The sequence below is a fragment of the Chiloscyllium plagiosum genome, unplaced genomic scaffold (genome assembly GCF_037043375.1).
Source record: "Chiloscyllium plagiosum isolate Xiang-an unplaced genomic scaffold, Cpla_swu_hap1 HiC_scaffold_28, whole genome shotgun sequence".
In the NCBI taxonomy this organism is placed as follows: Eukaryota; Metazoa; Chordata; class Chondrichthyes; order Orectolobiformes; family Hemiscylliidae; genus Chiloscyllium; species Chiloscyllium plagiosum.
Window position 1 is genome coordinate 4,290,390 of NW_028270166.1, and position 19,772 is coordinate 4,310,161.

A 19,772-nucleotide genomic window follows, 5' to 3' on the forward strand; every position below is an offset into this window, starting at 1 on the left:
TGTAAATACACAGAACATGGAGGCCAATGAAACCTCAACACATTACCACAAGTTATTCCCATCTCGAGTGACAGACCTGCGTCCTGAATAGTGTACCCCAGTGTTATACACAGACAGACCTGTCCCCACCAGTACTGTCCCCCAGTGTTATACAGTGACAGACCTGTCCCCACCAGTACTGTATCCCAGTGTTATACACAGACAGACCTGTCCCCACCAGTACTGTACCCCAGTGTTATACAGTGACAGACCTGTCCCCACCAGTACTGTCCCCGAGTCTAAAACAGTGACAGACCTGTCCCCACCAGTACTGTACCCCAGTGTTATACACAGACAGACCTGTCCCCACCAGTACTGTACCCCAGTGTTATACACAGACAGACCTGTCCCCACCAGTACTGTACCCCAGTGTTATACACAGACAGACCTGTCCCCACCAGTACTGTACCCCAGTGTTTTACAGTGACAGACCTGTCCCCACCAGTACTGTACCCCAGTGTTTTACAGTGACAGACCTGTCCCCACCAGTACAGTAGCTGAAAATGTGTTGCGGGATAAGCGCAGCAGGTCAGGCAGCATCCAAGGAACAGGAGAATCGACGTTTTGGGCATAAGCCCTTCTTCAGGTAAAACCCCAGTTTTACACAGAGACAGACCTGTGCCCACCAGTACTGTACCCCAGTGTTATACAGAGACAGACCTGCCCCCACCAGTACTGTACCCCAGTTTTACACAGAGACAGACCTGTCCCCACCAGTACTGTACCCAGTGTTATACAGAGACAGACCTGTCCCCACCAGTACTGTACCCCAGTGTTATACAGGGACAGACCTGTCCCCACCAGTACTGTATTCCAGTGTTATGTAGAGACTGACCTTTCCTCAGTGGTATATTACCCCAGTGTTTCACTTGGGCAGACAGTGGAAGTACTTTGGAATGTTTCTAGAATGTTATGGGTGCTGTCTAAACATGATTTGCTCCTCATTTGAATATCTGAATACAGAACTGAAGAAGGGTCAGTGGAATTTTCCAATGATTTCTGTGTTTGTTTCTGAATACAGTACTTTTTTTTAATCATTCACCGGTTGAGGGCATCATTAGCTGAGCCAGCATTTATGGCCTATCCTCTAGATTGCTGTATGCTAACTGTTGAGACCTCAGCTGAAGGACTGAGTACAGTCTGAGCACCACAATATTGCAAGGATGTGAATAGACTGGAGAGAATAAAGAGGTTTACAAGATCAGTCCAAGGACAAGAAGGAGCAGTTATGTAAACTGATTGGAAAAGATGGTATTATTTTCCTTGGAGAGAATACTAAGAGGAGATTAGATCGAATATTTCAAAATCATAAGGTTTCTGGACAGAAAGGTAGGAATTGTTCCCATTAAAAAGGATCAAGAGCTACAGGGCACAGCTTTAAAGTGTTTGCAAAAGAAGCAAATGCAAGGTGAGAAAAATTTCTGCAAGTATTTCCGGTCTGGGATGCACTGCCTGGAAGACTGGTGGAGATAAGTTCAATTGCGGCATTCAAGTGGTACTGGATAACTATTTGAATGGACTATCATCCATTATTTGCTTTCCTTCCAAGGATGTCCTTGCTATGAAAGGAGTGCAACAAAGGTTTATCAGACCGATTCCTGGGATGGCAGGACTGACATGATGAAGAGAAACCGGATTGGTTAGGACTGCATTCACTTGCGTTTAGAAGAACGAGGGGGAGATTTCAAAAATCTATAAAATTCTAATCAGACTAAATATATTAAATGCAGGAAGGATGTTCCCCACCAGGGAGTCTAGAACCAGGATACAGCATAGGCCATTTGGGAAAGAGAGGAGGAGAGATTTCTTCACCCAGAGAGCAGGGAGCCTGTGGAATTCTCTGCCACAGAAAGTGGTTGAGGCCAAAACACTGAATGTTTCCAAGGAGTAATTAGATATAGCACTTAGGGTTAAAGGGATCAAAGGACACAGGGTGAAAATTAGAACACGGCATTGAGTTGGATGATCAGCCATTATCATGTTGAATGACAGAGCAGGCTTGAAGGGCCGAATGGCCTACACTTGCTCCACGTTTCTAGGAATAGAAACAAATTTGCTGGATTACAGGGAAAAGCAGGAGAATGGCATTAAGTCAGAATGCTCATTCAGAGAACCAGTTTAGACATAATATAGGAGCAGATTACTGCAGATGCTGGGAATCTACTGAACACAACAAATGCTGGAGATCCCAGCAGGTCAGGCAGCATCCGTGGAGATTCAGCAAGCTAACGTTTTGAATCTAGATGACCCTTCATCAGAGCTGATGTGAAGTGTGGAGGGTATAGCATTTATGCAATACATCTCAGTCTAAATGGCTTCCACCTCCAACATAACAATTCTGTGGCTCTGTAATGCTGTTTAGAGTGTTACACACATCTTATGCTTGCTCACTACTAACGCCCAAATTAGGAGCAGAACTTAGTTATTCAGCCCTTCAGGCCTGCTCCACTCTTCAACGTAATCCTGGCTGCTGTGTGTTTTGAATTCTACATTTCCATCCTGCCTCAACTCCCCTGCCTGAAAAGAACCCATCTCCTTCCAACTTTAAAATATTCAATCATTCCGCATGCACCAGCACGCTCCTCTCCATGGCTTTCATTGCCAAATGCTTCCTTACCTCCTTTGTGAAATGTCAAACTCCATATGCCTCAAAACGATTCTGATAAATAGATTTAAGGGCTTCCATGGAAACAATTTCAGTCTAACAGTTCACCATAATTATGCACCTGTTAAGGAGTGTATGAACCTTGGAGCAAGTGCAAAACAGATTCACAAAAATTGCATTTTGATCTCCTTGCCTGAGGAAGGATGACTGGTTATGGAGGGAGTTTTCTTTATTCATTCACAGTATGAGGGTGTCACTGCCTAGTCGAGCATTTATTGCCCATCCCTAATTGCCCAGAGGGCAGGTGAGAGTCAACCACATTGCTGTGGGCCTGATGTCACATGTAGGCCAGACCAGGTAAAGATGGCAGTTTCCTTCCTCAAAATGACATTAATGAACCAGGCAGGTTTTTCCAACAGCCAACAATGGATTCATGGTCATCATTAAATTCTAAATTCCAGACATTTATTTAATTCAAATTCCATCATCTACCATGCAATGAAGATGACTTACCAGACTGATTTCTGGGGTGGTAAGATTTTGTATGAAGTCAGGTTGGATCAGTTAGGACTATATTCACAGGTGTTTGGCATAACTTGGGGTGGTGGGAGGGGCTCGTGCTTGCTGGGGAAGAGAGAGAATCTCAGAAGCCTATTAAAGTCTAACAAGACTACACAGGCTAAACGCAGGGGATTCCTGATAGCAAAGGGGTCCAGAATCACGGACACAGTCTAAGGATCCGATATAGGGCATTTAAGACTAAGATGGGAAGAAATGTCTTCACCCAGAGAGTGGGGAGCCTGTAAAACTCTCTGCCACAGAAAATTGTTGAGGCCAAAACATTGAATGTTTTCACGGAGGTAGATATAGTTCTTCATTTTAAAAGGGATCAAAAGGAATTGGGGAGAAAGTGGGAACAGGATACCGAGATGGATGAGCAGCCATGATCCTATTGAATGGTAGAGCAGGCTCGAAGGGCCGAATAGCCCACTCCTGTCCCTGTTTTCTGTGTTTCACCAAAAAGCTGCTGAGGTTAAATATTCAGTCAAATTGCATGGATTGGTCTTTTATTCCCACATTCAGAGAAGGTTATGAAGTAGTCCAATTGAAGTAATGAAAATTTAAAAAGTAGCAGATCAAAGCAATAGAGAAAAAAATGTTTCCTTTCATGGGGAAACCAGAGCACAGGGCAACACCTTCAAATTGGTGCCAGGCCATTCAGGGGTGATGTCAGAGCTCTCCCTCCCAAAACATCCCAGCTTGATGGTCAATTTCAAAATTTCAACACAGAGATTAATATATATGTTATAAAAGCAAAATACTGTGGACACTGGAAACCTGAAATGAAAACAAAGTGCTAGAAAAACTCAGGTCTGGCAGCATCTATGGAGAGAGAATCAGAGTTAATATTTTTGTGTCCAATAGGTTCCAAATAAGAATCAGATCGGAACAAAACTTTAACTCAGTTTGTCTCTCCTCTTGAATTTCTCTAGCACTTTTCATTTGCTGCTTAATCCTGTTACATTTGATTGTAAATAATAAAAATGAACTAGGAGAAAGTGATCCTTCCATATCCGTCAGAAATTCACCTGCACCTCCACACACATCATTTACTGCATCCGCTGCGGCCTCCTATGCATTGGGGAGACAGGCGGAATGTTTCAGTGAACACCTCTGGGACACCCACACCAACCAACCCAACCGCCCCGTGGCTGAACACTTTAACTCCCCCTCCCACTCCGCCAAGGACATGCAGGTCCTTGGCCTCCTCCATCGCCAGATCATGGCAACACAGTGCCTGGAGGAAGAGCGCCTCATCTTCCACCTAGGAACCCTCCAACCACAAAGGATGAATGCAGATTTCTCCAGCTTTCCCATTTCCCCTCCCCCCTACCTTTTCTCAGTCCCAACCCTCAGACTCAGCACCGCCTTCTTGACCTGCAATCTTCTTCCCGACCTCTCCACCCCCACTCCCTCTCCAGCCTATCACCCTCACCTTAATCTCCTTCCACCTATCGTATTCCCAACGCCCCTTCCCCAAGTCCCTCCGCCCTACCTTTTATCTTCACCTGCTTGGCACACCCTCCTCATTCCTGAAGAAGGGCTTATGCCCGAAACATCGATTCTCCTGTTCCTTTGATGCTGCCTGACCTGCTGCGCTTTTCCAGCAACACATTTTTAAAATAATAAAAATGACCAGGTTACACAGAACAATCTGAATCATATAGATATTAGTAAAGTCTGCAATAGTAGGAATACTCAATCAAGCCAGATTTCCAATCCCCAAAAGTCCATCTTATCAAACTTTTTAAAATTCTGTTTGTGGTTGGCTCCTAATGTAGCTTTTAAAAATTTGTAATAAAATAAGTTTCATTGTTTTCAGTGTTTCAAACTAGAATAGCTTGCTCAACGGTTGCCATTTCCTGTAACAGTGTAAGGATAAACTCAGTATTTTTTCCAATTTTATTGTTGTAGACCCACACAGCATTCCCAGTGCTGTATTAAAGTTGTGTAAAGTAGGTCAGAAGATGAGTTCCCTCATTTCGTTTTCCTTGTATGTCTCTAATGTTTCATAAATTACTTATTAAAATAATTTAAAACTAAACTATTATGGTTAAGAAAAAAAGATTAAGAAACCATGGGTAGATGGAGATAAAATATCTGTACTGATCATCCAAGATCTAACTGAATGTCACAACATTCTCAAAGGTTAGAATGACCATGAATAGGTGATAATACCAAACACATTAACCTCCCAGTAAACTCAGGGTCAATAGTGGGTTCAATGGCATTTCCTGTTATTACTGCATTAAACATACACCTGGGGGTCTAGTTTGCCTTCAAGATGAGCTTTCGAACATACATCGATACCATCCCTACAGTAATCTCTTACTTTTAACTCTTAACACTGTCTGGCTCCACGTTCGCCTCACTACGTTTCCTGCTGAAACCTTCATCCATATCTTTGTTCAACTAGTCAAGCCACAAGGCAACAGTCTTCTGTCCAGCTTCCGAGATTCCACCCTCCATATACTTCAGCTCATCCAAAATATTGATGCATATGTCCTTTCCTCTTATCATGGCCCATTCACCCATCACTGCTACACTCGCGGACCTACACACACTCCTGGTTAAACAATTTCTTCATTGTAAAGATCATGTTGTTGTTTGCAACTCCCTCTAATACCTAGCTGCACAAAGCTAAGTTCAGGAATTCTTTCTCTAAAGTTCTCTTTTCCTTTAAGACACTACTTAAAACTGACCTCTTTGTCCAAGGCTTTAATCACATGATTGAATAGCTGAGGTGACATGGCACATCCCCCAATCTACCATTACCAACAAGCCAGAGGATCAACCATGGCTCAATGGAGAGTACAGGAGGGCATGCCAGGAGCAGCACCAGGCAACTTGGCGAAGCTTAAGCACAAGAATACTTACAAGCTAAACAGCCAAAGCAGCAAGTGATAGACAGAGCTAAGCAATTCGACACCTAAAGGGTCAGATCTGGGCTCTGAAGTCCCATCACATCCAGTCATGAATGGTGGTGGATAATGACATAACTCACTGGAGAAAAAGACGCCATAAAAATCTCCAACTTCAGCTGTGTGTGTGTGTGTGTGTGGGGTGGGTTGGGGTGTGGGGTGGGTGGAGGAAGAAGGCCAACACTCCACTGCAAATGATAAGGCTGAGCATTTGCAACAACATTCAGCCAGGGGTACCAAGGCCATTATCTATGTGGCCTTCTCCTGAGATACCAGATTCAGCCAATTCAATTCACTCCATACAATATCAAAAAATGTCTGAAGCCATTGGATACTGCAAAGACTATAGGCCCTAACAATATTCCAGCAATAATATCAAAGATATGTGCTCCTGATTTAGCTGCACCCCTGGCCAAGTTATTCCTATACAGTTACAATACTGGCATCTATTCGACAATGTGGAAAATTGTCCAGCTATGTCCTGTCCACAAAAAACAGATCAAATCCAACCCGGCCATTTACCGCCCCATCAATCTAGAATTGGTCATCAGCAAAATGATGAAAGTTGTTGTTGATGACCGTGCTATCAAACAGTACTTTTCAAAAATAACCTATTCAATGACACTCAGTTGGGTTCTGCCACTTGGCTCCTGATCTCTTACAGGCTTGGGCCATACACAAAAAAGTTGAACTCAACAGGGGAAAATGAGGGTGGCTGCCCTGGGGGAAGCAACATTTGACTGAGTATTGTATCAAGGAGCCCTAGCAAAATTGCAGTCAAGGTGAATCAAGGAGAAAACCCTCTACCAGTTGAAGTCATACTTGGCAAAGAGAGGCTGAGGTAGTTGTTGGAGATCAATCAACTCCAGGCTATCACTGCAGGAATTCCTCAGGGTAGGTATCATCTAATCAAGATGGCATCGAAGATGTTATGACACCTCTGGAGCAGATGGGACTTGCGCCTGGGCCTCCCAGTGTCCAGATGTAGGGACACTACCACTATAATACAAGACACCTTAATTCCTCATGGCAATGCCTAGAATTAATCATCTCCAGTTGCATCATTGAATACCTTCTATCCATCATAAGGTCAGCAGTGGGGATGTTTGCTCATGATTTGCAACTCCTCAAATACTGAAATATCCATGGCCTGGAGCACATTCAGGCTTGGGTTGATATGGAGCAAGTAATATTACATCACACAAATGACAGGCACTATGCATCCCCAACAAGAAAGAATCCCACTTTTTATTCAGTGGAATTGCTTTCGCTGTATTCTCCACCATTGACATCCTGGGAGTTGCTATTGTCCAGCGATATAATTACTGCAGCTAGAAAAGTGGGTCAGATACCAAGACTCCCACAGCCAGTAACTCACCACCTGACTCTCCAAAGCTTGTCCGTCTATAAGGTACGAGTCAGAGATGGTGGCATACTCCACACCTACCTGGCTGGGTACGGCTGCAACAACACTCAAGAAGCTTTGACACCTTCCAGGACAAAGCAGCTCACTTGATTAGCACCACATCCATCATCTTCAACATTCACTCTGTCCATCACCAGTGCACAGCAGCTGCAGTGTATATGATCTACAAGATGCTCTGCTGCAACACACCAAGGCTTCTTCCACAACATTGTCCAAACCTGCAATCTCTTCTGTCATTAGATTTGAAGGACAAGGGCAGCAAATACATAGGATCATCATGTCCTCCAATCACTCACTATCCTGAGCTGAAACCATATTGCCCTTCTCCCACGGTCACCGGGTCAAAATTCCACAACCACCTCCCTAACGGCAATGTGATTATACAAATACCACATGGTCTACAGGGTTCAAGAAGGCTCCTTACCAGCACCTTCTCAACTACAATTAGAATAGACAATAAATGCTGGCCCAGTCAGAGACACTGTCATCCTGTGAATAAAACGAATCCAACTTGTGAATATACCAAGAGTTAATGAATTGCTGTACAATGCTGGATGATTGACATTATTCCACTGTTAGAAAACAGATCTTGGTATCACCTATCCCAACAGTTTCAAGAATTTGTCATGTATTCAAAGTAAATACGAATTAACCCTGAAATAGAAACTTCTGGTTTATATTTCATAGCTTCACGGTTTTGCTAATGAGAGTTAGATCACTTATTCTCAGAAGTTCAGAAAGGGAACAATTGAAATTGTGGAGACTCACTCAGGCAAATAGGAAACTACTCCTGAATACCTTCAATTTTTTGTTTTCAATAATTATTTTCCCCTCTGGATCAAATCTTTCACTCTCTCTATTTCTTTTTCTGTATCTATGTTGACTCTAATTCAGCTGATTTCCTTCTCTATCATTCCTTTCCCTCAATCCTTGTGTTTCGTGACTTGGGAGAGACACTAGCAGTTCCTGTGGTTGACCAGGATCCCAGTCTTTCCACTGTCACATCTTCAAGTTATGCTGCAGAATTTGAGTTGAAGAATTGATTATGAAAATCCAATTCATAAACTGACCAGCTCCAGCAATGTCCTGGTCATTGTTAGATTTCCATATATTAACGAATTTTAAAATAACAAATGGTAAACACGGTCCTTCATGAACTGTGTCATCTCCAGCATCAACATTAACAGTTATTGAAGTAAACTACCCCCATAATTCATATTCTAAGGTTCAGTTTACCCTCTTCACTGAATCTGATAAAAATAAACAAAAAAAAGACAGTCTTTGTGAAGCACCTGGGAATTTTTCTACTTCAAAAAATACTAAATCAAGATAAGCTCTCATTTTAGTAAATGCCTATAGATCTTCTCTGGAATCCCAGAATTACTTAAAGTTTTGAGAGAGGAGGGCACAAGATTTGCATTGTTGCAGCATTTTTCAGAATCTCTGTGCATTCCTACAAGTCGTACAGTCAACCAATCTTTGATTAGATTACATTTGATTAGATTAGATTTTGATTAGATTACATTAGTGTGGAAACAGGCCCTTCGGCCCAACAAGTCCACACTGACCCGCCGAAGCGCAACCCACCCATACCCCTACATTTACTCCTTACCTAACACTATGGGCAATTTAGCATGGCCAATTCACCTGACCTGCACATCTTTGGACTGTGGGACACGAGGAGAACGTGCAAACGCCACACAGTCAGTCGCCTGAGGCGGGAATTGAACCCGGGTCTCAGGCTCTGTGAGGCAGCAGTGCTAACCACTGTGCCACCGTGCCGCCCACTATCATTCAAAGTGTGGTCATGGTTGTAAAGTAATTTGCACACCGCAAGATCACACAAACTGCAATTAAATAAATGACAAAGTAATCTGTTTTAGTGACATTGATTGAGGGAAAACTCCCAAGTTCTTTTCCAAAATGGTCACAGAATCTTTCACAAACAGTCTGTGAAAACAATCTAAAAACCTACAGCTCCAACAGCGCAGCACCATCTCGGTGCTGCTCTTGGAGGTGTTCAGCCTTGATTACACAGATCAGGTCTTCAGAGTGGAAGCTGAACCCATAAAACGTCTGACTTAAAGCTAGAAGGATTGCCCAAAGAAAAATGGCTGGTAAACTTGAATTGCAGCCAATGTAGGGAATCCACTGCAGGTCAGAAATGATGATGATGATGAGAATAGGCGATGGAGGGGATGCAGCAGAATCTTTAACCCCTAAACTGGGTGAGGCCGCATTTGGCATTTGACAAAAATTAATAGGCTCAGACTGAAAGTTTCTATGGCAACTACAGCCAAGGCAGAGCTCGCCCCACCTGGTAACCATGACAACAACCTGCCCCTGCCCCTGCCCCGCCCTCACCGTCTGGGGCACATCATCACCAAACCCCGATAATGAAAGAACAAATAGTCCAAGAACGAAAAAGTTTAAAGACTGAAGGTCTTTAATCAGAGGTAGAATTACTCACGGACTCAAGGCACCTCACTCCAGCAGCTGACTCTCTGTCACTGGCGCCTCTTGATGACGACAAGAATCTATCTATTCAGGTGCCTGTGTGCTGAGCGCAGTTCATTAAAGCAGGGCCCTTTTTTCCCAATATTTGTGACAATAATTTATCTTGTGCTTCGCTGTGGATTGGAAGGGTGGCTGCAGAGGCGGCGGACAATTTGGGGTCCTCAAGGATCTCGCTCCCTGTCTGGAAGGCGGGTGTCCGCGGCCATCTTTGTGAGGGGCACATAGCTGAAGGAAGCGACAATGTTGAGTGAATGGTGGCCATATTTGTAAGTGGCAGATAACACTGGAAGCGGCCTCCATTTTACTCCACCTTTGTGAGGGGCAGGTAGTTTAAGGAAGCGGTCATGTTAGTTGAATAGCAGCCATATTTGTAAGGGGCAAAATGGAGGCGACGTCACACGCCTTTGCCTCCAACTTTGTGAGGGGCAAAGTACAGATTGCCCCTCTGGACTGAACGCCATGTTTATGAGGGGCGATGGGTGATCGCTTATAAATTATTCACAGAATTTGTCTCTAAATCACATTTTCCCAGTTCATGAAAATGTATTCCTCACCAATTTTAACCCCTACTATTTAAATTATCTTCTAATTTCAGGCTGAGGTTCACAAATATAAATACAGCAATGTGTTCTTGATTTTTTTGAAAGTAATAGCTTTATGCCCCGATAAATGTAAACATCTAGAGACATTTGACATCAACTGTTAGATTCTACTTCTCTTACCGATTAAATCAGGTTTTTTTGTTCCTTTTAAGCGTTTTATCCAGACACTTCCGGTCGATGAGCCCCGCACAAACATGGCGCCGTGTTTTAAATAAACTTTATTGACACCTGCTCAGGCCGGGGCCTGGCTGGAGGCTGGGAGGGCGATGGAGGAAGACATGAACAAGGTTGATGCACAAGAGGGTTCCAGGCCTCCTTGCAGCAATGACACCAAGAGGCACAAAGAGATGGAGAATGTAGCCCTTCAAACCAGCCTGAACTTGGGTCAAAGGAAGAGTCCAGAGGAAGAGCAGAGGCCAAGCCTCCCAAACTCAACCCAAGAGCCAGAGGAGAGCAGGCATGGGCCAAATGGGGAATTGGAGCTCACTCAAACTGACCACCTCAACAAACGCCTCCTCACCTCCTTCTTGGAGAAGATCAACCAGCCTAACTTCAACTTCCCCAACCTGCAGCAGCTCAATAACCAGACTGAGGACTCCAATAAGATGCAGGAGGATTGGTGAGTTCCAGGAAGCAAAAGTGGACAGCTGGCTCCAAGACGTAAGCTTTTGAGGGTTTCTCTGGACTGTGTAAGATGGGAACAGAGACCCTTTTCTGCATACGTGTTGAACTGTTTTATGTTATCAACTATTATCAGCCAATGCTCCAAAATAAATCTAATGGATAGGCATCACAGTTAAGTATTGGAAGACTAAGTGGATTCAGTTTCTTCTCAAATGTTAAGCCAGTCGACCTATTTCAGACTACTTTACAGTTCTAATCACTGAATGCAAAAGGGATATTTTGAAATGTACTAGGTTTTAAAATTTTGTTTTAATTTGATTTCAAATATTGTATTTTCATAAGCAAAGCTGCTGAGATTGATCATTTTTACTGAAGATCACAATAAATGTTTTATCTAGAATTTGAAACTGTGATTTTTGTCAAATTAATTATTATTTTCATTTGACTGAGCTTGTAATTATTTTTAAAGGAGTCTTGAGCGTAAATTGGAAGAGATTCTTTTGCAGCTGTACCTCAGTTGGTGCACATTCACCACAGAGGGGTGCCTCCAACATAATACATCCTGCCTCAAGTTAGGGACCAAAACAGTTTGCTGTCTTTCAGATTCTGTCACCCTAGTGTCTTGTGCAATTTCAACAAGACTTCCCTATTTTTAGATTCCATTCCTTTAGCAATAAGTGCCAAATTGCATTTGCCTTTCTTAATCTAACTTCCTGCGATTCATGCACACAGCCACTCAGATCCCTCTTTACTGAAATTTCCCTCTGTTTCAATAATAAGATGCCTTTTTAATGAACTGTTTCCCCTTCAGCTGCGTATACTTGTTACTGCTAGCTGTATTCCTGATTGAAGAGCTTTTGCCCGAAACATCGATTTTCCTGCTCCTCGGATGTTACCTGAACTGCTGTGCTTTTCCAGCACCACTCTAACCCTGTTCTGGGCTCAGTCTGTGGAAACTGGAGAATGTGCCCCATCCTGACCGCTGTTGAGATCTGGAGCTGATTGGCAGCACAACCTGGCTCAGTGAGACCTGCATCATTCACCCTGCCACCTCCAGCTTGCTACCTGCATTGAGGAGGTGCTCTGCAAATTGCTATGAGCATTTACCACAGCCCACATGAGGGATCCTGCCCAATTCCCAGCTTGTGCCATTGATTGAGAAAATCAGATATCCCAGCAAGGTTAAAAAACGTGATTGGGGAAAAAAATGCACAGGAGGAAAAGGACCTGTGATTGGAGAGGAAGGCTCTCTCGTTTTGAAACATTAACTCTGATTTCTCTCCCCAGATGTTGCCAACCGTACTGAGCTTTTCCAGCAATTTCTTATTCTGCCTCTGATTTACTGCATCCGCAGTTCTTTCATGTTAGCAACACTTTTAGAAGCAGTGCCTCTTACGGATTCTGTCTCTCTTGCACTACATCCTAACCTGCTGCTGCTGCTCCAATCAAAATATGCAGGAGTGTCCTATCTTGAATTTTATTTGCCCTGTTTGTGGGAGCTTGCTGTGCACATTTGCTGCTGCCTTTTTCATATTACAACGGTGACGAGACATTATTGTTTTCCTGATGTCAATTCAAATTTTTGTATTGGCCCCCGTACCCCAGAAGGAACCTGCCTGCTCTTTCTTTGAAACAGTGCCATCAATCTCTTGCATTGAACTGAGCTGGCAGATGAAGCTTTTGTTTCAAACATCTTGTATGAAACGTGGTGTCTCTGACCGTGTAGCATCCCCTCAGCACTGGTGTGTCAGCTTAGGGACTTATGGATGACTGGCATTAATTTCAGACTGAGATGAGGAGAAATCTCTTTACCCTGTAGAACAGAAAGAAATTGAGACCCAAACATTAAATATTGTCAGGAAGGAGTTAGATAAAGATCTTGGATCTAAAGGGACCAATGGGTATGAGGATCCACTGTACTCATATTGAACAGTGAAGCAGACACAAAGGGACTGAATGGCCTGTTCTCGAACCTATTTTCTGTGCTTCTAACAGTTTAGTGTCGAGGGGCTTCGGGTGTTCTACTTCCTAAAACTGTGGATCAGGTTTTAAAATTTACACTTTGGGCTTGGGAATGAGTTGAAACTGGAATCTATCACACATCCTATGGTTTGGATCATGGACATGGGTCTGAAAGGGTTAATACTGAGCCGAAACATAAGCACCACTCACTGTAATGTTGTCATATGGCCTTGTGGGAAGAGTAGTTTAGGATCTTTGAGGAGGGGGAACCTAACATCGGGGCCTCTTCAAAGTCTATGTAACAACACCCATCATAAAAAAGGAACCTGAAACTAGTTACTAACATGCTCTATATCTTGTTTCTGTTCACAAAGGCGTCTTTTTCTATCTATCTATACGTATATAAAAATACTTAGAAGAAACATAAAGGGAGGCTTAAGGGCCCTCTTGTGCTACAGTGGTACAGTCTATAAAATAAATGTACTGAACAAATCGGGGCCCTCTTTCTTTTTAAAAAAAAAAGAAAAAAATCTATATTTTGTTATTAACACAAGACTCTTCTAGTTAGACCAAGGAAGAGTTTTTTTTCTGTATTGTAGTGGACCAATCAGACCCTGTAGGATTCTATATTTAAGGAGATTGGTGGAAACAGCTCCTACAGCCATATGACAGGCTGGGATATGTGAGGGTTCGGGAGAAGGAGCTATTGGTGAAAACCCTTCGAGGCCCGTTTCATCTGACCCATGAGTCACTCGGTCACGCTGATAGCTCGGCCATCAAGGGTTTCATGCTGGATGTCACTGGTATCCTCCCACTGACTACCGGAATGCACAGAACAGCAACCGCACCATCAGCTCCTCCCAATCAGCTCTTGTTAGGTTGAGGGGACAGAGACGACTTTTGGGCACCACAGGAGCTAGGCTTTATTATCACCCTGCTAGTGATATTTTGATTTGATTTAGATACGTTTCCATTGACCATGGGAGGCACAGTGGCTCAGTAGTCAACTCTCCTGCTCCTCTGATGCTGCGTGACCTGCTGTGCTTTTTCCAGCTCCAGACTTTATCAACACTGACTTGCCAGCATCTGCAGGCCTTACTATCTCCAAGTCACTGAAAATGCTCACCTTTTCTTCTGCACTACTTAGTTGTGTAGTCCTCAGTCTTGTTTTTGGGAATCAGTTTAGCTCAGTTGGCTGGACAGTTGGTTCACAGAACAGTATGATACCAATAGTATGGGTTCAATTCCTATCACTGGTTTGAGGTTACCATGAAGGACTCTCCTTCTCAACCTTTCCCTCACCTGAGCTCTGGTGGCCCTCAGGTTAAATCACCACCAGTCGCTTCTCTCTAATGAGACTGCAGTCCCTATGGTTTGGTAAGACTATGGTGACGCACACAAGTCTTGTTTTTATTAAGTGCTTGGAAATACGTTACAATGGAATTTCAAACATATTCTCTCCTAGTGCACTTTCCGATAAATTATGAGCATTTTAAAAAGAGCCTTCCACAAATTATAGGATTCCATCTGATTCATTACTCTGTGAAAGATTGCTGGGAGAAAGTGAGCACTGCAGATGCTGGAGATCCTCCAAGAGTTGAGCGTGTGGTGCTGGAAAAGCACAGCCGGTCAGGCAGCATCCGAGAAGCAGGAGAATCAACGTTTCAGGTATAAGCTCTTCAGCAATCTGTGTCATTAGTCTGTCAGAGAATGCTGGCCCACTTCCCTTCAGCAGCTCCTCAACAACCTTCCTCGATCATGGAACAAGCCCACATCAAAGTTGCATCATTTTTCTGCATTTGATTGTTTTTTTTTAATTAATCTGTTCAGATGTGTCATGATACACGCTTGGAGTAGGTGGGACTGAAGCACAGACGTTCCGGTTCAGAGCGAGGAATGCAGCTGCTGCACCACAAGATGTTACCAGCATTGGAGGGATTGAATTATAAACCTTATAGAGGTTTGTAAAATGGTCAGAAGTGTAGATAACTTAAATGGCAGGTGTCTTTTCCCCAGGGTGGGGGAGTTCAAATCTAGGGGGCATATTTTCAAAGAGAGAGGAGAAAGATTTGAAAAAGATTTCAGGGGCAACTTGTTTACACAGAGAGTGGTTCATGTGTGGAATGAAGTTTCAAAGGAAGTGATGGATGTGGGTACATATAAAATGCTTAAAAGACATTTGGATATGTACATGAATAAGAAATGTTTGGAGGGATATGGGCTAAACGGAGGCAGGTGGGACTAGTTTAGTTTGGGATTATGGTCGGCACGGACTGGGTGGACCTAAGGGTCTATTTCCGTGCTCTATGACTCTGTGAGAGGCTGGATAGGCTGGGATGTTTTTCACAGGAACATAGAAGGTTGAGAGGTGACCTGATAGAGGTTTATAAAATCATGAGGGGCATGGATAAGATAACTAGCAAAGTTCTTTTCCCCAGGGTGGGGGTAGTGCAAAACGAGAGCCATAGGTTTAAGGTGAGAGGAGAAAGATTTAAAAGGGACCTGAAGGGGCAACGTTTTCACACAGAGGATGGTGCATATGTGGAATAAACATCCAGAGGATGTGGTAGAGGTGAGTACAGTTACAACATTGAAAAGACATTTGGACAGGTACATGAATTGGTAAGGTTTAGAGGGATATGGGCCAAACACAGACAAAATGGGCCTACTTTAGTTAGGGAAATCTGGCTGGCGTTGACGTGTTGAACTGAAGGGTTTGTTTCCATGCTACACGTCTCTAAGACTGAGCTCTTTACCTGCATTAGATACCAACACAAAGAATATCTCACGCCTGTGGTGAGTGCAAAAACATTCACGGCATGAAGTTGCTTTGGGGCAAGGCTGAAGTAGAAAGGTTGGAGGTCACGACAGAAAGTGTTAGCAGAAAGTTTTCAACAGAAACTTCAGGGAAATCAATTTTACCCCAGATTCAGTGAAAGGGATTAGGAGAAGCCCTGAATAAAATCAGGCTATTTGGTTCATCCAATCCACTCCTTATCCAACTGAGGTGCACTCTGTCCTATCCAGCTATGTAATCTCCCACAGCTAATGTTCACTTTTCCCCCTTTTCTCCCACTATTTCATCTTCAAAGTTCTATACAAATGCTGTCCAAACGTCAAAAGTTGTCAGGAAGGTTGTGGGAATACAGCAGACTCAGGATTGCCCTGATGGTGCTGTCCTGGAGCTGGGATCTCCGTTATAATGCTGTGCCATTGGCATGCTCCAGCGCCTTGCTAAGACACGCCACCTTCTCCTCCAGGGCTTGAGTTTGAGTTGCCTGCCGTTCACACATGGTGCTCGCCTGTGACTCCAGCTTCCTCAGCTGGCTCTCATACTTCCTCTTGGCGTTTCTGTAGGCTGTCGACATGTTGCTGCATCACAGAAACGAGAGCTTTCATCAGATTGTTACTAATCCAATCATCGATTTTAGCAACCTCACTAAATGCTGTGTAAAACCTGCAGAAAGTCGATCCAGAAAGTGAATGGGAAGTCGGCCTTTATTCTGAGGGGATTGGAATGTAAAACAGTGGAAGTTATAAGATTGGATACATCTCTGGGTCTGACCGCATCCCGAGTAACTGGCTGCAGTTTTAGGTCCCATTCCTCAGGACTGGGGGCAGATCCTGACCTTGGTGGGGGGGACCACTTAGGTTCCTCAGAATGGTCCTGGGGTTAAAAGGGTTAAATTGAGAATAGGTTTTTTGGACTGACTTTGAATCATCTTGGATTAGGCCACACTCAGAGTATTGTGTTCAATTCTGCTCACCATATTACGGGAAGGATGTGGAGGCTTTGGAGAAGGGGCAGAAGTGGTTGGTAATGAGCTGTAAGGAGAGGCTCGAAAAACTCGGGGGTTGTTTTCTCTGGAGCGGTGGAGACTGAGGGGAGACTTGATAGAAGTCTATAAAACTATGAGATGCACAGATAGGGTTGAGGGTCAGAATCTTTTTCCCAGAGTTGAAATACAAGGAGGCATGCATTTAAGGTGAAAGGGGGAATGTTTAAAGGAAATGTGAGGGGCAAGACCTTTTACATCAAGAGTGTGACAAACACGCTGCTAGGGTCGGGGATGGAGGTAGATACGATAGGGGCATTTAAGAAACTTTTCGATAAGCACATGAATATACAAGGGGAGGATATGGACCAAGGGCAGGCAGAAGGGATTAGTTTAATTTGGCAGCATGTTCAGCACAACATGATGGGCCAAAGGGCCTATTCCTGTGCTGTACTGTTCGATGTTCTATGCTTTCCCACCTATTTTTATATCATATGCAAAATCGGCTATAGTACATCCACTTTCCCTCATCCAGGTCATTAATATAGATTGTAAATAATTCTGGCCTTAGCACACTGATCCCTGTGGCACTGCACTCATTATGGATTGCCATCCTGAAAATATTCCCCTCTCCCAACCCTCGGTCTTCTATCATTCAGCCAATTCTCTAGCCGTGCCAGTTTGTTATCCCCAATACCGTGGGCTCTTCTCTGATTCAGCAACTTTATGTGCAATGCTTCATCAAACACTTTTTGGAAATCCAAATATATTACATCCACAGCTCTTTCCTGTGTGTTACCTCCTCAAAGAATTTGTCACGCAAGATTTCCCCTTCATGAAGCCATGCTGACTCTGCTTGACCATATCACATATTTGTAAAGGCTCTACTGCTACATCCTTTATAATGGACCCTCTCACATTCCCTGTGACAGATATTAAACTAACTGGTCTATTGTTGCCTTTCCTTCTGCCTCCCTTTTTGAGTAAAGGTGTTACATTGGATGCTTCCCAATTCTTGGGACTATTCCAGAATCTAAGAATTCCCAAAATATTACTACCAGTGCATCCAATATCTCTATTACTACTTGCTTTAACATCCTAGGATGCATCCCATCAGGCCCAGAGGACTTATCAACCTTCAAACTCATTAGTATTCCTCCTACCTTTTCTCTATTGATAATTATTGTATTTATTTCCCATTCCCCTTTGTCCCCAGATTGTTTAGTATTTGTAGAAAGCTACTCATTCTGTCTCCTGTGAAGACAGATGCAAAGTATTTACTCAACCTCTCTGCCACTTCCTTATTTCCCGTTATTATTTTCTCTATGGAACCAATGTTCAATTTGGCTTCTCCCTCACTTTTCATAAATTAAAAAAAAACTCTTATGATCTATTTTTATTTTACTTGCTTATTTACCCTCAAGGTTTGTTTCCTCCCTCTTTGTTTATTATTGGCTATCTTTTGTGGCTGTTAAAACTTACCCAATCCCTTGATTTACCTCTGACCTTTGCCATACTGTATGTTATTGCCTTTAAATTTGATATTATCCATAATTTCCTTGCTTAACCATGGTTGGTTTATCCCCTATATAGAATCCTTCCTCACTGGGATATATCCTTGTTGTGAGACGTGAACTCGTTTCTTAAACATTTGCCATTTATCTTCAACCATATTTTATGCTAAACTGCTTTCCCAGTCCACTCCAGCCAGCCCCTCCCCTGTCCCTATGTAATCACTCTTATTTAAGTTTAGTATAGTTATTTCTGACCCAGATCTCTCACTCTCAAACTGCTAAATTCTATCATGTTATGATCACTGTTCCCTAGGAGATCTTTTACTCTGAGATTATTTATTATTTAATATGCTTCACTACACATTACCAGCACAAAATAACCTGATCCACGGATCCACAACATTTTGTTCTTGCAAACTATTCCAAGTTCTTCCTCATGGAAATCTCTACTAATTTGGTTTTCCCAGAACACATTAAGATGAAGGTCTTCAATGATTAACATCTTTCCAACATGCCCTAATTATCTCCTGATTATTCTCTGTCCTACTGTGTAGCTATTATGAAGGGGCCTAGGGACTATACCCACCTGTAACTTCATTCCCTTTGTTATTTCTTATTTACACTGATAAGGATTTTACATCTTCCAGTCGAAGGTCATTTTTTGCTGTTGTATTTATTCCATGTTGTACTAACAAAGCTATCCCACCAACATTTCCTTCCTGCCTGTTCTTATGAAAAGTCACCCACCCTGAATATTTACTTCCAGCTTTAATTTCCTGTAACCATGTCTCCATAATGGCAACAAGATCCTACTCACTACCCTCTCTATTTGTGCCATTATTCCACATACTTTGATTTGGATATTATGTGCATTTAAGTAAAGAGTCATTAATTTATCCTTTTTATCACCTTCCCCTTTCCCCGACTCCATTCGCTGCTTTTTTAAAATCTTTATACACCCTGTCCCTTCCTTCCCAAATGAGGTATCAGTACAACAATAGTTACCCTGTAATACCAGTGGGTCCCTTTGTTGTGTAATTGTACACATTTCCCCGCCCATGGTTCCATACAGTTTAAATCATCCTCTACTCCAGCTCCTCGTCTTATTGAGCTCAACAGAAGAACATTCACCATTCCCCGCTCAGGTCCTGGGATCCTCCTCACCAAAATACCCACAGCCGGAGCGCTGTCACACACCAGTCCATTTAAACCTCAATGGCCCTGT

General features: G+C 43.1%; 2 protein-coding genes across 2 annotated transcripts in view; both read right to left on the bottom strand.

Annotated features, from left to right (window-relative positions):
- Positions 1-10,160, bottom strand: part of ccdc124 (coiled-coil domain containing 124) — a 29,342-nt gene extending 19,182 nt beyond the window's left edge. The window contains exon 1 of the mRNA XM_087975912.1: positions 10,023-10,160. The gene's annotated coding sequence lies outside the window, so the exon portion shown is untranslated. The remainder of the gene's footprint in view (positions 1-10,022) is intronic.
- Positions 10,161-14,630: 4,470 nt separating this feature from the next.
- Positions 14,631-19,772, bottom strand: part of LOC122546932 (colorectal mutant cancer protein-like) — a 34,286-nt gene continuing 29,144 nt past the window's right edge. The window contains exon 15 of the mRNA XM_087975913.1: positions 14,631-16,629. Coding sequence (XP_087832039.1) covers positions 16,455-16,629 — 175 coding nt within the window. The 3' untranslated portion in view covers positions 14,631-16,454. The remainder of the gene's footprint in view (positions 16,630-19,772) is intronic.